This window comes from Sinocyclocheilus anshuiensis, unplaced genomic scaffold (assembly GCF_001515605.1).
Source record: "Sinocyclocheilus anshuiensis isolate Anshui unplaced genomic scaffold, SAMN03320099.WGS_v1.1 scaffold935, whole genome shotgun sequence".
NCBI lineage: Eukaryota > Metazoa > Chordata > Actinopteri > Cypriniformes > Cyprinidae > Sinocyclocheilus > Sinocyclocheilus anshuiensis.
The window spans coordinates 40,313-61,916 of NW_015544174.1; the positions used below are offsets into that span (position 1 = coordinate 40,313).

The window sequence follows — 21,604 nt, forward strand, 5'->3', positions numbered from 1 at the left end:
ATGAATGAATGAAAAACAGCTGAATCACTGAAGTTGTTGAATCAACCATTCAACCGATTCGTTATTCGGCTGAGTCGTTTGCGGCGGCAACATTCTTTAAGCACGACCTCTACAAATACTCCAGAAACACTCCAGACGTTTTTTCCACAGTTGGAAATCTACCACTGTACATTCATTTTGTCAAATGCATGGCATGGCTTTTATCAAGTTATAAAAACAACAATGGTAGCACTACAGCCTGAATAACATCCTTACTTTTCCACATACAAGAGGTACTAGCAGACTCCCAAATGTCCAACGAAATGCCTCGTTCAGATTCAAAACACTGACTCGTTCAGTGAAGGGCGTGTTTGTTCAGTAAGTTCAACCAATGATATGCTTCTACACAGCCCATACTCGAATGCTATTTGTCCATACTATAGCCAGTCTTTGAAGGCAGAAAAGCGGTCACGCGCTTTGAAAGGGAGGGACTCGGCGACCGAAAAATATGGAAGTGAATCGTTCACTTAAAAGATTCATTCACAAACACTGATTCGTTCACAACAGAAACAACACTATAGGATGTATGAGCTGAAAGCAGCAGCAGTAGTCTGAGTTTCAGCCACATGCGGCAGTGGGTGAGAGTGAGAAGCACCAAAATATCATCCAGCTCATGTCAAAACGGAATCAGCAACACAAAAAACGCCGAACAGCGGCTCAGCCATGGCCTTTTAACAGCAGTCCCTTCGAGCGCGTGGAGTCGCAGCGCAATCCCCGTATATCTGGCGCTGCTGCTAGGGGAAAATCCCGCTGGTCGGTTTCGCTCGTGACAGATAGACTGGCCGTTGTGCTGGGAGATTTCATCCATGGCTCTGGTAACCCTGCAGCGCTCGCCCACTCCCAGCGCGGCGTCCACTTCCAGCACCGCCACCACCAACGCGGGAGAGGTAAGCGGAAATAAACACGCTGAGATGAGATATGATGATGTAATGATTAATTAAAACACAACAGGACCCATATGAGTCACGTAGGCCTAATGCTAATACAGCTCAGACTGTAGAGCTAGCTAGCGGGATGCCATCAGGCTTGGACGCTGTGTCACTGCCTTTGGGCGTATTATGCACTATACATGGCATAAATACAAATCTTGATTTATGTTCTGAAGTTTTACTTGATTATCTTGTGTGTTTTGTGATGGTGCTTAATCTCTGCTGGTAGACCGTGTTTATGGTTCAGGCTTAGGGGTGATGCATTTGGTGACTGGTGACGTGACATGTGGCCAAGTATGGTGACCCATACTAGGAATTAGTGCTCTGCATTTAACCCATCCTACGTGCAAACACACAGCAGTGAACACACACCCGGAGCAGTGGGCAGCCATTTATGCTGCGGCGCCCGGGGAGCAGTTGGGGGTTCGGTGCCTTGCTCAAGGGCACCTCAGTCGTGGTATTGAAGGTGGGAGAGAGCGCTGTACATTCACTCCCCCCACCTACAATCCCTGCCGGTACGAGACTCGAACCCGCAACCTTTGGGTTACGAGTCCGACTCTAACCATTAGGCCACGACTTCCCCATTTGAGTTGAATACTGTTGCCAGGAGAAAGTGTTTAACAGGGCTGTTGTACTTCATTGAGCTAATGGCTTGTTTACAGGCTGTCCTGCAATTTGTGGTTTAACGATTGCGAAAGAATGTGTCTAGTTTTAGTGAACAAACCACAAAAACACTGTTTTGTTTGGTACAGATACTGGTTTAACTAAGGATTATTCATAATAACATGCCAAGCCTTAAAGGTGCACTCGGTATGTTTTGCTAAAACGGTATATAGATAAATGAATGACACTTTTGGGAAAAATCTAATTTACAATTATGTACACCCACAGAAAATGAAAACTTAAGACATATCAACCGTCCATAAAATACTGTTTTATTTGATATAGAGCGACTAGTCCCTTCAGTATCGCAGCAATGTTGACATCACGTGACCAGGCGTGTCATTCAGCTGAGTGCGTCAGTGTGCTTTGCAAAGCATAAACATTAAAGTAATACAAATGATGTACTTTGTATTAGGAATGTTTTTTTTTTTAAAGTTAACAAACTCTTTAAAATTTTTCTTAAAAATTACCAGTGTTTGTAGAATTCTTATTTAAAATGTAACTTGAAAGTCACTTACATTTACATTTACATTTAATGATTACAAATGAGGACAATGGAAGCAATCAAAATCAACAAAAGAGCAATGACATACAAGTGCTATAACAAGTCTCAGTTAGCTTAACGCAGTACACGTAGTAAGGTTTTTTTTTAAATAATGTAATAAATAAAAAGAAAACAGATAGAATAGAAAAATAATAGAGCAAGCTAGTGTTAGAGATCTTTGTTACTTTTGTTAATTGTATAATAAATGAAAAGAAAACGGATAGAATACAAAAAGATTAAAAAGCAAGTGTTAGTTTTTTATTTTATTTATTTTTTTTTTTCATTTTTCACTTAATAATAAGAAATTTACCTTTTTCTTTTGGGCTGTGATGACACCTTTTATCTACTGTGAATAATATCTGTAATGTTAATACCATGTTGTTTTTTTCTTTGTTCTCTTCTTTCCATTATCTCTATCCTGTTCTGAATAGTATTGTTACTGTTCATGAATATACAGCATCGCTTGAAATTTTTCAAGACTGTTTGAAGCTTTATTTACAAACTGTTGTTCATCTTTTTTTCCACAATTTCATTAAAAAATAAACACAAAAGTACATCTAAACAAAACAAACACAGTTTATATATTATATACAGACACAATGTATCAGTTGTTATTGGTAGGATGGATAGGAACCAGCTAAACTTAAACAGAAACTTACTGAGTGAACTTTTAAATGGCAAGATGTGTATGCAACTACATTTTGTTTTTATTTATTTATATTGAAACTATCATTGAAATGTTGTTCCTGTCATTGTATGTAGTAGTAGTACAGGGAGAAGTTTGTTTGCATGTACCTCATGATATTGTGTTGGACTGTGTGTTTCCATTCATTCGCTCAAGCTGTTTTAAAAGGGGAACTGTCAAAAATGTTGGGTGCTTTTCAGTCATGGGCTATCCTGCATTTCTGCTCAACAGACATTTCAATCTAAGTCATTGTTCCCTGGCACAGCTAAGCTCCTCTCATGTGATGAAAGGCCTCCTGTTTTTACCTTTTCATTAGGAGCGAGACCCTTTTAGCCAGTCTCACTAGGAGAGCTGTATTGCTTTTCATTGTTAGTGATTCTCAGGTGGTGGTTTTGAAAAGTAATTTTCTTGTAGGCGTTAATTGTCTTTCCTCCATGAAAGCACCCCACCTTCATAATGGTTTCTTTGACATCATAGTTGCCTTAGAAATCCATTTATACCCAGTAGGGGGCGCTGGCTTTACACATTTGAATGAGAGAGCACAAAGAACAGTGAACATAATGAATTTTAGATATTTGAGTACTATTATTATCATATACACACAGTTCAGGTTATAAATCATATTTAAATTGTGTTTCTGTAACAGTAACAGGGTCAGATTATGAATGTTCTTGAAACATTTAGGAAATGTTGTCTTTTGCTTCTTAGTTGGATTAAAACCTAACCAATTAGGTTTAGATCTTTAATGTTTAAATCTATATTGTGGTTAAATATAAAGGTCCGTTCACACAAAGGACGATAACTAACAATAGCAATAAAGATATGGTTATAAAAAGCATTCTCAATTTAAAAGAAAACAGAATCCGCATCACAGCTATAATGGTAATGCCACAGAAGAATGATAACATTGGAATCATGTGCAGAACGATTTTGTGCAGCTGATGAATGATAAAACCATTGACGGCAGATCAGAGTCCATAAAGAGCTTGAGTATTTAAAGCGGCAGATGACAAAACTGCAGCACATGCTTAAAATAAACAGAATGTTATCATACGTTGGTGTGTGGATGCTAATGTAGCTATCGTTATAGTTATCTTTATTGTTCTTGGTGTGAACAGGCCTTAAGAATAATTGCATAATGTGCTACGCTAGTGAGGACACACACTATTTAGAATTCACATCACAACCTCAAACATGAGGACTGGGGAACATGCAGCTGCAGTGATGTCATCTCATGCAGAGACTGAAAGAGAGGGATGGATAGACTGATAGAGAGGATGGGTAGAGAGGTAACAAGAGACAGTGATGTAAAACGAATACTCGTTAAAGAGGAATAGTGGTTTTAAGGTTCCAAGGGTAAAAATCTGCAGAAGCTTTGTGTGGTATTTGGGTTAAATTTAACATGAAACCAAAATTGACCCTCTTTGCTTTCTTAAATGATTAGTTCACATAAAAATGAAAATGCTGTCACTGTTTACTCGCCCTCATGTCGTACCAAATCTGTATGACCTTCTTTCTTCCCTGTAACACTGAAGGGACATTTGTGACAAAAAAACATAAAAGTATTATAGTAGTGGTCCATATGACTCTAGCTTTACCAATTTTCTGAAACCGTGGAATTTAATAGCTTTGTGTCTAATCTGTTGATCCAGTTCACAGAACTATTCTTAATCATTTAGTCACAAATAGAACCGATGTTTAAGTAATAAGTTGAGTCATTACAGCTCATGCAAGATAGGACACATAAAACTTACAATACAATATTATGTGCTTATTTTACACAACCAGTTATATTTGGTAACACTTTAGAATAGGGAACACATATTCACTGTTAACTGAATATGTGACAGTTTTCTCTGAACGAACTCCTAATTTGCTGCTTATTAATAGCTAATAAAGTAGTATGGGGTAAGATTAAGGGATCTAAAATATGGTCATGCAGAATAAGGCATCACTATGTGTTTTATAGATACTAATAAACAGCCCTAATATGCATGCTAGTAAGCAACTAGTTAATAGTGAGAATTGGTCCTTAAAATAAAGTGTTACCTTATATTTAATAACTCACGAATGCAACCAAAATAATACACCATGAACATTTAATTGAACTCTTCAGTATCCCAATTGAGGTACCTCCAAAAAATATGTTTTAGTTTTTTTGAATAATATAGAAAATTAAATAATGAAGAAAAATTGCACATGATCATCAACTGACGACAGCACATCATTGGCTTGTGCAATGAGGTAAGCAATGACAACAGTCAAGAAAGTCTTTTAGTTTTCTGTGCTCTATAAAATGTATAAAAATGTATAAAAAAAAAAACTTCTTGGTTGTGTTGTACTGTTTTTTTAGGATGATCGTGCATATTTGAATGCTGAGCCGCAGTATTGACTTCTACCTTCTTATTTTTCACCTTTCGCCTAGTGCTATCAATCTGTTCATCCTCTTAGTATGTTATAAATCACAGAGAAGCCTCATGCTTTTAAAACCTCTGTTTCTGTTCACAAACTTCATTGTTTCCACTCCTCATTCTGCCCTGCTTATAAAGTTTTATTAGCCCAGCTTCTGCATGAAGTGACAGCTTTTGGTACGTGACAGAAACCCTGGCACAGCCAATTCCCCTGACACGGTTTCGTCGCCTTCAGGCATCTGCCACATCTGACCATGGCACACTCCCCGGCCTTCATTTAGTGCTATATACCACTATCAGTAACCTAATAATCAGGGCCGTCACATTCACATACAGTGAAGAACTATTTTAAAAACACTCTTTGTTATAATGAAACCTTATCTTAAGAAGAGGCCCCATTCTTCATGTTTTCTTCTTTGTCATATTACGCTGCTGTGAATAGTGATACATCAAAGCTTTTTTGTTATTTGGGACACATAGGTCTTGTATTGTGCTTAAAGGTTACACATTTAGCAGAGAAAGAGAGCAAGAGAGCGATCATGTGGGGGAAAGAACAATGTTTAGGCCAGATTGTTGCTGGGTTTGAGTCGGGTGAGGTTGTGGAATTTGGAAAAGTTCCGAGGCCTGAGGGATTCTGGCCTCTCCATTATTTATTCCAGAATTCTGCTGACATTTTCACAACAGATGCTGAATTTATAACTTATAATTTGGTTTAGGTAGAAGATGCGTGAAGACATAATTAGATTTATTACATCAGAAAATCCTACATCCTGCTCTATTCTTTATCTTAAGGCTCGAAGCAATAAAATTAAATAAAACAGTGTGGACATGTCTTGGTGATCTATTGTTTTAGATGACTAACTTCTGTTTCTCTCACACTTTCTTTTTATTTTCCCAGGACTTTGGAAGTGACGATGAGCGGCGGCTAAATCAGAGGTGACTACTGGCTTTTAAATACAAGTTTTTCTGTATTTGTGTGTGTGTGTGTTCCCAAGGTCCAATCTGTCAGAAGCAGATGATGAAGAATCTGTCAGTTCCATGATGGGAGGAGTCTTCATCACACCCTGTAGTTTGCGAAATGGTTCCTAACACATATAATCAAACATATCTGAGCCCAGGTGTCTGATCACTGCTTTCACGGCAGCTCTAACACCAGAGTGGGTTTTTATTACAGTTTCAGTTCCTCTTCGACTGAAGTGAGATCAAGTGGGTTTAATTTGAGGCGAACGTCTTGCTGGCTTTCCCCACTATATCAGACACTATATCGTTCCTAATGAGTATTTGTCTTATTAGAACTATCTGGTTCCTTGTAATTCAATGACTGTAGCTGACAGATGGATGAAATGGTGTTTAGTAGAGTTGTATATTGCCAACTACCTTCTGCAGGTCTCCAGGTGCCATTGGCTTATAAAATGAAAAATTTAGGAGCCAAACTGACTGTTTTTCAGCCTTTCTGCAAAATTCCAAAAATGTACCAATACGTACAACTCACTGCAGTTTCTAGCTGAAATGAAAAGGTAGTTTCTTCTCACATAACTTATAAATACAGGAAAAAGATTATCGAATAACAAATACTTTTTTTCCATTTGCATTGCATAACCAGCCATGCATGGCTTTTCAGATGTAGTAAACTTGTTCACCTGTAACAAAGAGCTCAAAGACTTGTAAGCAAGCTAAAATTGCGTGATTGCTTCAACAAATGTGTTTTTATCTCCCGTTTGCTTTTGTTAACACTGTTGATTAGGTTTAGTGTAGGTGGTATGTTTCCTTTTAGCACCACTCACTGGACATTTCACTTTAAAAGTGTCGTGCAACATGTAAAAAGCAATGTAATATAATTTAGCAGAAATCTCACCACAAGCACGTTTGTCAAGTGAGCCTGGTTTTCTTTTTTTAGTAGTGAAATTATAGAATCAGTTTTATTATACATAATCAAAGTCACCGTTTGAGATTTGCATTTGTATTTGCAACCATTTCACTTGCAGTCCGAAGCCCTGTTATGACCAGATTCATGTCGATTCAATACTTTGTGATGCGTCAGGATATGATAATTAAATCATGATTGAAACTGCAGCAAACACAAACAAGATAGAGAAACTGCACAATAGTTTCAAATATTTCTATGTTGTTTAGAGACGCTAGCGGTGGAGAAATTACACACTTCAGCTTTAATTGATCTATAGAAAATTACATAAATCATTGCACAAATTTAAAAATATGTTGAAGCAAGTATCAATGCAACATCTTTATACTGTGTATAATTTTACAGTCACAGCCTTAGTGTTTTGTAAAGGCCAAAGGCTTTTGAAGTAGAGACGACATGTTGTCAGTCCAGACTGTTTTTGGGTTCAGCATTTTTTTCATTCAGCATATCTTTTAGAGGACATATTAAACTAGGGCTTGTGTCTGCTGGGATTGGACTAATGTCCCAGTCCTTTCAAACTTTGAATCTAGGTCACCACGAGGATGGAAGAAAAGTTCTTAAGAGACAAGCTGTTCACTGATGTGCAGTACTTTGTGAAACTCTTGCTCTGTATTTCAGTGTTGCCATCTAGGTATTGGCCAAACAAGGTCAAATAACAACTCGTGAAGACAGTTGGAATTCTTATGCACAGTACAGATTGAGGAGCTAAAAGAAGAGGATGTGCACAGTGGAAGATTTGTCATTTTAAAGGTCACATGACATCCTCAAAGGTCACATTGCTTGGGAAATAACTCTTGTGTTGACTGTAAACTCAACACAAGTTGAATCAGTAGCAAGTTTTGTCCCACATTTAAATTTTTTGTCTAAATAACAGTAAAAGTAACTTAAGGACTTGTTTTGTTCTTTTAGTAAAGTATCTGTAAATGAATGGCTTGTAATAAGCACATTCAAACAAACTAATCCCCAGAACGTGTGAGCACAGAGATAATGAATGCTTTGTTGAAGAGTAAAAGGAAATGTATTGTTTTTTATTTTGATCAAACTTAGAAAAGGGAGCGGAGGAACTCCTGAATGAACCCCCTAATGCAGGGGTGTATAATCCTGTTCCTGGAGGGCCACTGTTCGGGAAAAAGTTTAGCTCTAACCCCAATTAAACGCACCTGAACCAGCTAATCAAGGTCTTACTATGCATACTAGAAACTTCCAGGCAGGTGTGTGAGACAAGTTGGAGCTAAACTGTGCAGGACACCGGCCCTCCAGGACTGAGTTTGGACACCCCTGCCCTAATGCCATCTGTCTGTTTTCTGTTGGATGTAAGCACATGTGGTGTGTGTGACCTACATAAGGTCATCTGATAAGCGAAAGAGCAGTTGTTCCCTCAGCGCATTTTAAGTGCTTTTAATACTTTCTGTCCATCTCGGTCTCTTTCTCGCTGTGTTTGCCCTGTGATTGGTTTAGAAGGCAGTGCTTAGTGTTTCTGTAAAAACAGGATATGAGAAAAGGACTCTGTTGAGATTCCAGTGTTAGCGATTGCAGACACAATGGAGGCTGTGTCTGATTTCTGTATCTTCCTGTGATTCATAGATAAGACTTTAGTCCCTCAGCACTTAACAACTTAACCAAACAGAGTGTCCTTCAGACACCAATTAGAGCGAACATACAATGAACCCAAAAAGTAGTGGGCACATAAGCTACACTTAAATGGAAGTCATTGCAAAATCACTTTGAGATCACTTGATTAAAAGTCATTGCCAAAGTGACTAAGAAAAGTTTGTTCTGAGAAAAGCTCTAGCATCATTTGTTTTATCATCACTTGCAGTTTAAAGTTAAAACGCCCTGATGGATTTGTTTCTTACAAACATGCAACTTTTCACCTCACAAGTCATTAATTGATGGACTGGGGTTGTTTGGAATACTTGTGGGTTATTGTGATGTTTTTATCAGCTGTTTGGACTCTTATTCTGATGGCACCCATTCACTGCAGAGGATCCGGTGGTGAGCAAGCGATGTAAAGTTCTCTAAATCTGTTCCGAAGAAGAAACAAACTCATCTACATCTTGGATGCACAAGGGTCAGTAAATTATCAGCAGATTTTCATTATTGAACTATTGAACTAGTCTAAATACTTCTTGAGGCCACTGTATCTTCTAAAATCAGAATAGAAATTCCAATTTAATTAATTTTCAACCTTTATTCTAAAAATCTATGCATTCATGGAACTATCCAGAGTGCAGAAAACCGACAGAAAAGTTGTGTGTGTTGGGAACAGGATGTCCTAAAGGCTCATGTGAAACAAATCCTCTTTTAATGAGGAAAAACAAGGTTAAGATAAAGTCACTAGTGCAACAGATATGCATGGAGCTAAATAAAACAATGTAAGAACAGCAGCATCAGCAAAACAGAACACTTCTTCCACACAAACAGCCATTTTAGACAATGAAACTTAAATTTAGGATGAAACAGAGGGATCCGAAACACTAGTAGTTTTGTGGTAGGTCAGTCAAGAGTCTGAGCTAGCTACTGTTCTAAAGATCCAAACTGCTAGTTGTTATATGTTAACTGAGCATTCCAGCTTGTTCTGTTTATTGTTGTGCAATTATCAGAACGTGACACCCAAACACTATTTGATGTAATTTGTTTATGCACACGTGTAAAGACCTGTCCTTCTGCCTGAGCTCATTGATTCCTGAAGTAACATCCATCGCTACTACGAAGACGGTTTGAACCTGACAAATTCCTTTTATCTTACCTAAGGCTGACTTATCTTGTATTTTCCTGAACTCTTGTGGAAATAGGTGTTGTGACAGAATCTGCAATGCTGTTACTTGCAGTTCGTGGTTTAGTGTGAACTCTGTGGAAAGGGATGAATGCCATTGCTTTGAATATTTATAATGCAGATATATAGCATGTTCATGCAAATGAGAATACATTTTGTTTGTATTTACTGCCGTTTTTATGGTCATATGGTGACCCAGATATATTTAACTTAGCCCAGTTTGTACATGAGAAAATTCTTACTGTTAACGATGCACAATACATCGGTACCATATCAGTTGCTGTCCAATATTAAATATTTGGTCACACTTTAGTTTGGGGACCAATTCTCACTATTAACTATGACTTTTGCCCCAATAAACTCACAATTTGCTGGAAGTAAAGGTAAGGAAGTTGTTAAGTTTAGGCATGGGGTCGGATTAAGGGATCTAAAATATGGTCATTTAGAATAAGGCATTAATATTTGCTTTATTACTACTACTAAAAAGCCAATACATTAGTAATATGCATGCTAATACGCAACTAGTTAAAAGTGAGAATTGGTCGTTAAACTAAAGTATTGCCAAATATTTTTTTTATTTGTAGTATCTGTTGAAATTCTAAATGTATATTTGTAAATATTAGTAAAGTAATTTTACAGTTGTACTGTAAAAATAAAACTATTATTTTTAATTTATATTTTACTGTGAAATATTAGTTATTTTAATCTTTTATAGTCATATTATTGATATAAAGTCGTATGATACATTTGTTATTTAATATTTTATAGTCGTCATTGGTATAAAGTCACAAAATGTTTGGCCAAATTGCGCAGTCTTGCAAACAAGCAAACCTTTTTCTTTTTTTTATCAGAAAAATTGCAATTTGATTTCTTTTTCCCAGCCCTACTGTGATCTATCCTTTCAAGCATTTTGAAACAGGCGTAGCTGGATAAGAATGCCTTTTGTGGTATCTGGATGAATAGGCTGAACAGAGGAGCCCCCCAAATTTTACCCTTATCACAGACAGGACCCCTCTAATAGCTGTAACCCTAATCTTACCCTTTGCGAGATGTACTCAGGGATGCCTGCTGAACCGGTCAAAGACTTTTCCTGTGAAATCAACCAGGTGGCACAGCATTGAGCCAGCAGGTGATTTCATCAAACAGACTCCGAGACAGGAGCAGCCAAGCACAGCAATCAGTGTTTATGTTTGGGTGTAGTTGCATAAGGGTTTGTGTGTGTGTGTGTGTGTGTCAATGTCTCTGATCCGTTAGGACCCATACTAGTTAAAATGTTGCATTATTGTTCTGGTGAAAACCAACAACAACATGATCTACAGTTGATCTTGATGCTCTAAATTTGAACATTAATTTTGATGGATGGGGTATTTCATCCAGAAATGTCTCTGGGTATTAAAGTGCACTTTCAGCCAATGATAAAGTTTCTATCTTGCTTCCAACCCTGCTGATCAAAACACCTAAAACCAACCTAAGTTGGTTTGCTGTTCTTAACTGGTCTTCCAGCCTGGTAAGGCTGTTGGCTGATTTCAGAGCAGTTTTGGACACTTTTTAGTTGGTCAAAATGTTAAGCCAGCTGAGACCAGCAAACCAGCTCAGGATTTTTAAAGGTGCTGTATGTAGGATTGACACCGAGCATGTTTCTTAAATATCTGCAAATATTTTATGTTATTTTTATGCTTTAGTAGAGTCAAAAACTTACATACAGCACCTTTAAGTGTTTATTTTTTTCAGCAGGATGCACGTGATACCAAAACATGGTATTTCCATTTACTTCAGTATAATTGAACAAAATTAAAATGATCATATGCACAGAAATTAAATAACGCTGAATAGAAGATGTTCTGCTTAATATATTAAACTGGGGGGAAAAGACTGCAACCAATTACAAATGTGAACTGTCGGCCTGGATAGAAAGTGACCTACCTGCATGAGCAAGCAATAGGCCTATTTTATATGGCAATTAAATTCAATAGCATGACCTTTTCATTTTTAGTTTGTTCGCTACAAAACAATTACTAGAAAACAAGAAAATTTACTCACCCTCAGGCCATCCAAGATGTTGATCCATTTGTTTCTCCATCTGAACAAATATGGAGAAATGTAACATTACATCACATGTTTGCATTCCGTGGATCCTCTGCAGTAAATGTAATGCTAAATTTCACCAGAATTCAGATGAAGTAACAAACTCATTTACTGTACATCTTGAATGGCCTGAGGGTGAGTCAGTTTTTAGCAAATTTTCATTTTTGGGTGAACTATTCTTTAAGAATAACAATAACGTTGCTCTTTTCTTAGAATCACTTGTTTTACTGCAAGTGCACAAATTGCATGAATGTGCATTCTTGAGTTTTTTTTCAACATCATTTGGACTCAGGCCAGTGAATGTGGCAATTCATATGATTAATAAGAAGGCGGTGTAAATACAGGCATGTGGCCAATAGATTGGTGAACACTGATGTCATATGCAATTCATCATTCTCGCCTTGACACCTGAGAAAAGATTGGTGTGCTATTTGCCCCCTCCCTCTTTTTGTCCCTCGTCTTTCCTTCGTTGCACGGCAATGGAAATGTTATGCAACATCTGCTCCCAGAAAAGAAGCTTTTAATCTTTTTGTGCCTGTGTGTACAGAAAAGCGACCGTGGCACTTTTGTGTACCAGTGCAGTCTCAGCACACTGGAATAATCCAGTGAACACACACCTTACGATACACACACACACACACACACACACACACACACACACACGCACGCCTGATCTTAAAGCTCCACATGCAGGCGTCCTGAATCAGGACACCTGTCAGGTGTTCTGAAGTTTGCCTGATAGCGTTGCCATGGTTATGCTGAGTCACATGGGAAGCTCTGTAAGTGTATTCATGTGCTTCATGACTTAGCGTGTCAAAGCATGAGCAAGTAAGGCTAATCGCTCTAGGATATACATCATGCATATATTTAAAGGCTCACACGCACACCTGTCATATATATTACAGTAGCACATATGCACAAGACAGAAGATTGTGTGGTCGAGTACCACATGGCCATCTGTTGTTATCTATTAGGGCATTTTGTCAGGTTGAAGAGGATATTTTAGCTCAACAGAATTACTGTTTAATAAACCTTACAGGAAATGCACTTAATTTGAGGGAAGAAAAAAAAGAAGCAATTCGGAAAAACTTTCCCAACCCAATCTTGTGAACTAACCAATAAATAATCCAGGCTCAATGCAAGACAACCTTTTCCTCAATTTGTACATTGACTAAACAAATTAATCAATTGAAATTTCCACAGGAATTCTGTTGGTAACACATAACTATACTGCAAAAGTAATTTCCTTAATGAGTTTTTTTTTTCTTGTTTTCCAATAAAATATATTATAACATTGATCAATTATAACATGATAAATTTACTTAAGAAACAAGCCATTTAAACCACTATTTAAAAGTTTGGGGTCTGTAAGATTTTGTAATGTTTTTAAAAGAAGTCTCATATGCTTACCAAGGATGCATTTATTTGATCAAAAATACAGTATTTTTGAAAATACAGTAAGTTGTTTTACAGCAAGTATACAGTAGGTAAAAATACAGTAAGTTATGTTTATCACCCCATTGGCGTCTTGTATTAAACAAACCTCAACCATTTTTGTTTGATTTATGCTAAGAACAATCTAGAAAATGTATGAAAATGTACTTAATTCTAAGATATATTCTTTGAAAATAAGTCACCAGTCCTAAACCTGTATATAAGGATATTTTGATTAATACTTAAGAAAATTATTTTCTACAATGTATAAGTTTGTGGCAAAAAATATTCTGCCCTCATTTCTGAAGGAAACCCTTCGTAATTCCTTGCCCCATAGGCTTCTATTACAAGATCATTACTGTACACGGTTTTTTTTTTTGTTCATTACTGTACACATGGTTTCATTTTGATAAACTGAGGGATGAGTCAATGTTATTTTTAGTGGTAATTGACAGCATATCGCTTGTATTGAACCCAGAACATTCCTTTAAAGAGTGTAACCTGGCAGCGTTTTGTTTATTTGCTGTTTTTGTTTGGTCGTTTCACAGATCTTGCCGATCCAGAAAGTAAAAATTCCAAATGCCCTTTAGTAAGTCCCGTTCACTCGGCTTCTTTTAGTTATTTTAGACAGTTCTCTTCATCTTCCTTTCTGTTCATCCTTCCTTCCTTCTTAAATAACTACCCCTCCCCCCTTTTTTGTAGATTCCCTCCCGGCTATTTCTGTTCCTTGGTGTCTCAGTTTACTCTGTCCTGTTTTATCGGCTTTTAGACAGAAAGAGTCAACCCTCTTCATCTGAGTACAGCTTCTTAATTTGTGTGTGTGTGTGTGAGAGAGACCCAATACTCTGTCCTTCTCAGTCAAGCCGCGGTGTTGACAGGCAGATAGTGGAGTACAGACAGTCGGCCAGTCTCTGCACTTACTGCAGTCTACTTAGGACACTCATCCCCCGTCTCTGCTCCTAATGAGATTTTAAAGAGTCTCCCCTGCTTTGTCCGACAGCAGCAGACAATGTTGCCCATGCTTAGCCCATGTAAGGATGGCACCCAGAGGATTTTGAGACAGATCATTTTAGGGTGTGGCGAGCATTGAGGAGTCCTGGCTAAGAAGGTCAACACATTTGTTGCAGCTATTATTTATTACATTTTTTTGTCCAACTGATTGTCTTCAGGAAAAAGAACAATCTTCTATATTTTCTGCTGGGATCTTTTCTGCTTTTTCCCTCCATTTCCCTTTATCATTTCTGTCAGATTTGCTGGAATTAAGCTGTTTTATTTCTCCAAGAGACACACCAGGATCTCTGTGGCCTGCTGGGCTTCTTGCAGTGTCAGAGCTGTTTGGAGTGCTCTAATTTCAGTGGAGAGATCTCATACGCATACACACACAGAGTGCTTCATCCCTTCCTGTGTAACTGCAAAGAGAAGGGAACAGGTTTTTCCTCCTCTCTCTGTTTACTGACACACACATAGAGAGAGAGAGAGAGAGAGAGAGGGAGGGAGTGTGTCAGTAGGAACTTGCTCACACACTCTCAGACAGCGTCAGACTGAGGTAGGGGCTGCAGACGTGCTCCTTCTCTCCTCTGCGTGCTGTTTTTCTCCCTCTGTCGTAAGCAACTGGAGATCTGACCGAAGTGTGCTGCTGCGGACCAGGGCGAGGGAGATTTTCCCTGCAGCCAGCAGCAGGATGCATCTGGTCGTGGACTCCTGTCAGGAAGTTGTGCTGAAGATACTACCATACTTTGTGGATAATGCATTCGTCACACAGAGGCAGATCTACCACATGTGAGTGAATCATTGAAGTGGTGCAGGAGACTTAAGTGAAATTGGCGCTGATGCAGATTGCAGTGCCGTTTACGGCTTTGATTGATTGTGATGCTTTGCTTGTACAGTAAGATCCAGAAGTCTGGAAATCAGGGATTCAGATTTTTAAAACTGGAAATGAACAATGTTTTAGGATTTTGATGTGCTTGAGCCTGAGTTCTGCTGTTATTAAAGTAAAAAGAAAAAAAACAAATGCTAAGACATTGTTAAATGTTAATTAATCATCTGAAAGTTGTTAATTTCCAGTTTAACTTTTCAAACAAATCTTTATGGTTATAATAAACAGTTTCGGAGTGGTAGAATTATTAATGTTTTTGAAAGATGTCTCTTATGCTCACCAACATTACATTTATTTGATCACATATATAGTAAAAACAATAATATTGTCAATATTTTTTACAATTTAAAAAACTGTTTTCTATTTTAATATATTTTACAATATAATCTATTACTGTGATGGCAAGGCTGAATTTTCAGCAGCCAAGTAATCTAGTTTTCAGTGTCGCATGATCCTTCAGAAATCATTTTAATATGCTGATTTGATGCTCAAGAAATCTTAAAAAAAAAAAAAAAAAGTTCCAAAAGGGAAAAAACTAATCTTACTGTCACCAAACCTTTCAATGGTAGTGTAATTAGTAGTAAAAAATATATATATTCTTCTGTACCTTTTGGACAGTTTCTTGAGTAATAACTGTAGTACAGCAGTAGAAACATCAAACTGGACTACTGGTGATTTGTGACCCAGTTAGAGCAGCTGGCAGCATTCATTCATACTTCATATTTGTCTGAGGCCTCTGTTTTGATCTTACATGTATGTTTGTTCTTTATGTTGGTCACATAGATTTGCATTGACCTGTAAAATCTTGTCTTGCCGCATCTCAACGAGTTTTGTTGCTCTTACGTAAGAGCGATTGCCAGTGTTACCTGAGAGGTAGTGATGTTGTTTGCATGAAATTCAATTCAATCTGAATGAAAGGCATGCGGTTGTCGGATTTTGCAGTTTGTATTTGCACAAACTGTGTGCATTTACATAAGAGCCAATGTACCAATTTATTCCTGCATATGGCCATTTTACAAATATATCAGACGACAATGCAGTGCCAAATCAGTCATGACCTTCACATGAATTTACTAACATGTGGGCTTGTTAGGCCTGCATGTGTTTTTGTGTTTGATACTGTACTTTGCTGTGATATGGATGATATTTTTGGCTTATGCATTTATGGAGGGGTTGTTGAGATGTGTGTAAATGTGTTTGGGAGAAAGTGAGTGAGAGTTAATCAGGACCCTCTACATGGGTGGGCAGATATTTTTGATGATTTGCTGGCAATATAAAATTAAGCAAAACAATAAGAATTGCAACTGTTTTAATGCATTTGTATCTGGCCATTGTCATTATTGGTATATCAGTTAGGCAGTTGGCCCTCTACATGGGTGGGCAGATATTTTTGATGATTTGCTGGCAATATAAAATTAAGTAAAACAATAAGAATTGCAACTGTTTTAATGCATTTGTATCTGGCCATTGTCATTATTGGTATATCAGTTAGGCATGTCATTGTAGGTATGTTAATCTGCATATCGTTGTTATCGTTGTTGTCTTGTGACTCATGAGTATGTGAGCGTTAAAACTTAAAGTTAAATTAAATTCCAGTAGCAAAAACAGTATTAGAGTTGGTAAGTTCAACTAATTTCATGAATCAGTTCAAACTGTCTTTTTGAATCAGTTAAAAATTCTGATTCAATGATTCATTGGCATTATCTTTCACATGTTGCGGTTTAATTACTTCATTGCATATAAATGAAAATTGATAGAAACAATGGAATATATTCCTTGATCTTTTTTAATAGATTTTCTTGATTTAAACTATTCGAATATACTTAACTGCAAGGTTATTTGTGATTGAAATTAAGCTATACATAAAAAACCTAATGTACGTTACTGATGACAAAAATAAAAATAAACAATTATTGAAATAAAATAATATTTGTATCATGCAAGGAATTATTTTTCTATGGTTGTAGTTTTTACTTCTAAAATCCACACATTTGACATTATTTTACAGTAAAATTACATATAATGCAATGTTAAACCATGTACAGTTTTGTAACTTTTACAGTTAACCAATTAATAGGTTTTTACTGCATACTTTTTAAAAAATATTAGCTTTTTTTACAGTGTATACTTTTTTTGTTATATTTATCAGGAAAGAAAGTTGACAACTTTATATTTGTGGTGCAGTTTTGATTCCAGATTTTCTACCAAAGGGCTGTTCATCCTACACCAGGTGCCATGTATCCATCTGTGTCCGACTCTAAGCATACAAGTGAAACGTGGACAGAGACGTTTTAGAGCGGTTTCTTCTCAAAACTCTTACTCACATCATAATTACACCCTTGGAGATGAGTGTACTCAGCTCAGGGCTTGTGTATCGTCATTTTCAGCTGTCTGTCTCTCAGTCATGACTCAATCCATCAGCCCAACGGTGCTGAGCTGCTTCCAGCCTTCACATAAATCGCTCAGAGGGGCGGACAGAGAGAGAACGCAGCAGAAACAAAAAGAGGAGGATGGAAACAAAAGCCTCTGTGATCTGCTGACACCCTTGAGGCCTTTGGTGGGAGGGTGAGAAAGTTGAAGAGGGGAATAAGAGAAGGGTGGGGTGGGGTACAATGTGAGTTTTGTTGCCGGTTGCTTATCATGTAATGGCTGTTCCTCTGAATGCTGAGACACTGGAAGTCCAGTCAGGAAAATGAGAGGGATGAGTCAGCAAAGGGTCACAGCCACTGCAGGCTGAGAAAACAATGTTACCCTGAAATATTTTGCCTGCCTAGACCATGATGGTTTTGAGTAGCCACTCCTAAATAACCAACCCGTGATCTTTTTGATTGTATGCTTCTATTATCTCCCTTTCCAGTTAACGCATTCTATTTCTTTTCATTGCATCTGTGTGTTTGAGAAGTTAATTACTTGTATCAAGTTTGACTTTTTTTTTTTTTAAATCACAAACCATTTAATTAAAATTAATTGAGTTTGTGGAATAGTGTAGGGATGTGCAGAACTACATATTTTCAAAATTGACTAGTCATTCTAGTCGAATCTCAGAATAAAAGCATTGTCTCAACCTGCCTATCTATCTATCAACCTATCTGTCTGTCTGTCCAGTGATCTCCCTTTCCAGTTAACGCGTTCTATTTCTTTTCATTGCATCTGTGTGTTTGAGAAGTTAATTACTTGTATCAAGTTTGATTTTTTTTTTTTTTTAAATCACAAACCATTTAATTAAAATTAATTGAGTTTGTGGAATAGTGTAGGGATGTGCAGAACTACATATTTTCAAAATTGACTAGTCATTCTAGTCGAATCTCAGAATAAAAGCATTGTCTCAACCTGCCTATCTATCTATCAACCTATCTGTCTGTCTGTCCAGTGTTAAACATATTGCATAATTAGGCTGTATTCACACAAGCAGAACAGTCCTAATCACAGTTCTGTTGATAAACATTTCTCTTATAAAAGAGAGTGACAACTTCATTCTTTAACTGATGTGACCGCTTAAAATATTCAGGAGAGTGAGAGTGATTTAGAGAGTGTTGACTTGATGTGTGCTGCATGAATGGAGCCACAGTCAACAGCTATTTTGTCTGACAAGTCATTGACATATATATGACATGCATGTGGGCTTTGTAGGTTGTTTTGTACTTGTCAGTCACTGATGTTATGACCATTAGAACTCAGTTATGACAAAAATTAGGAGTAAAGTGCAATAAAAAGTCTCAATATTTACTGATGTTCTCTGCCGTTATGGATACAGGAATTACTTGCATACAGTGTTTATATGAAACGTATGTAAAAAAATGTTATACAGTATATTATTGACAATATATATACACCAATAAAAAGTTTAGGATCAGTTTTATGTTTGTTTTGTTTTGAGAAATTAATTGAAATAAATTAATGCTAATTGATAATGTTACAAAAGATTTCTATTTCAAAACATTTTTATTAATTCAAAAATGTTATAAATAAAATTAAATGCATTAAAAAATAAATTTATAAAATCCTAGTTTTTTTTCATGGTTTCCACAAAAGTATTACTGTTTAGAGTAATGACTGCTGAAAACTGAAAGTTTTGCCATCACAGTATTAAATTACATTTTAAAATATATTAAAATATAAAACAGTTATTTTAAATTGTAATAATATTACACAAATGACTGTTTTTACTGTATAATCAAATAAATGTTAGTAGGTACAAGTACAACTATTTCAACTAGGAATATTTCATTTTGAACTAAAATATCACAAAACAATATTAAAATTCATTGTTTTCTCTCTTTGTCACTCTCTCACTTTCTCTTTCTCTCTTTGTTTTATTATTGTTTTTAAGTATACAGTGTGTATACAGACCAAATCCAAGGGCAGGGAGAGGCCATGTATACATAAACACACACACAAGTTCATTAAACTATCAACCAAAGTCAAATACTACTCCACCGTGTTCAGTCTAATTAATGTGAACCATCCCTGCCCTGTTATGACAGTCTGATAATAGACAAGAGTGTTTTCTTGACTCACTTGGCTCAGTAATCTCTGCAAGATATTGAGAGCATTTCTCACCTTACCAGCTATAGTCCTGTCTTTTCCCAGCACTGAGTTTCCATTAAGATTTACTTGTGCCACAGTGCATTAAAATAATAGTGAGCCTCAGGTGGTTCACATTTCTATAAGTGTGTTTAACTGCATGTGAGGCTAATTACTGCCACACCTGAAATCACAGACCTAAAGCACCTGTCACGAGTATACAGGTGAGTGATGGTGAGATGGGTTGTATAACTTGCAAAATTCAACCCCAGAGATTTAAAGATATGCAGTCATGGTTCATTCACAAAATGTTTTATATTTTAAATTGATAGAATGGACACATATCCATATACTGTATATTTATCAGAAACCCTATCATTCTTATTTTATTGTGACTGAATAATAACAGATTTTGATGTCTTGTCAACTTTATTTGTATCGTGATTTTCATCATACGTTTACTACAGATTAGAGATTTTGAATGTTTTGGAAAGAATTCTCTTATGCTCACCAAGGCTGCATTTATTTGATCACAAATACTGTAAAATAATAATGTGAAATATCATTACAATATAAATAGCTGTTTTTTATTTTAATATATTTTATAAATGTCATTTATTTCTATGATGGTAAAGCTGAATTTTCAGTAGCCATTTCCCCAGTCTTCAGTGTCACATGATATGCGATATAAGAAAAACCCACGTTGTACTTTCGTAAAATCCAAATCTACAACTTTCAGGTCTCTGTGGGTTTTGTCGTATTACATTGTATGATATGTCATGCGAGCATGTTTTTTTTTTGGCCCACGTTTCTCGCATTTCGTCCTCTCTACCCTTTCTTTCGCTCTCTCTTTTACAGTCTAAGCGAGAGCTTCTTGATGGTCAAGGGGGCCGCTCTGTTTTTGCAGCAGGGCAGTTGTCCGCAGGGTCAGAGAGGTCATCCTCACCACAAACATGCAGGTGAGTCCATGCTTGTACTTGAGGGGTTTCTATGAAATTCATCTCATCACATAACACGTTAGTGTGTTTCTTCCTTAGCTAAAACGTCAGCAAGTATACTTGAATATTAATCACAGTACAGGCGTCATTTTGCATGCAAAATGCTCATTGTTGTTTGAGTGGACCTCGATCCTTTATTTACTGTACTTCAAATGTGTTGCTGCAGTTTTAAATTAATGACAATAACTTTTGGGGTTATGGTGTTTTGGTGGAAATTATGGCTACTATCATGGGCGACCTTAGGTGGGGGGGAACTGCCCCCCCCATATTGTTAGTCATGAATCCCTGATGTCGGCCCGCTGCAATTGGAGCGCTTAGCCAAGCGCTAAATACCCTCAACATGTTTTTGCAGCATTGAGCAATGTAACCAATCACAGATATCTGTTGATTTCTTGAACGCAATGGCCGATCAGAAACGTTTTGTCAGAATTCACTCACTGCTGAAAGCGCCGCAGTTTTTAAGTGCAGTTTTGCACGCTCGTGAATCATCTCATGACTAAGTGCAGACACAATGTAAATAAGAGATTCTTTATGCATTGATTATAACGGAACTTTGTAAGATCGCGATGAACGAAGATGAGTGACGGTTTTTAGTGATAAAGGGAGCGCGCGCTTTGCGCACTTTCTAGGGTATAATCCGTTCAGAATTTGTATGAAACTTTCGTTTTTTGGACACATAGGCTACACCCTGCAAAGTTTCGGGAATGACATCCGCA

At 37.0% G+C, this 21,604-nt stretch overlaps 1 protein-coding gene and 1 pseudogene across 1 annotated transcript in view; one reads left to right on the top strand and one right to left on the bottom strand.

The window, feature by feature from the left end:
• Window positions 1-300, bottom strand: part of LOC107696060 (D-amino-acid oxidase-like) — a 5,156-nt pseudogene extending 4,856 nt beyond the window's left edge.
• Window positions 301-558: 258 nt separating this feature from the next.
• Window positions 559-21,604, top strand: part of LOC107696061 (protein phosphatase Slingshot homolog 1-like) — a 38,477-nt gene continuing 17,431 nt past the window's right edge. Inside the window, exons 1-3 of the mRNA XM_016496205.1 lie at window positions 559-926; window positions 6,170-6,207; window positions 20,749-20,849. Coding sequence (XP_016351691.1) covers window positions 846-926; window positions 6,170-6,207; window positions 20,749-20,849 — 220 coding nt within the window. The 5' untranslated portion in view covers window positions 559-845. The remainder of the gene's footprint in view (window positions 927-6,169; window positions 6,208-20,748; window positions 20,850-21,604) is intronic.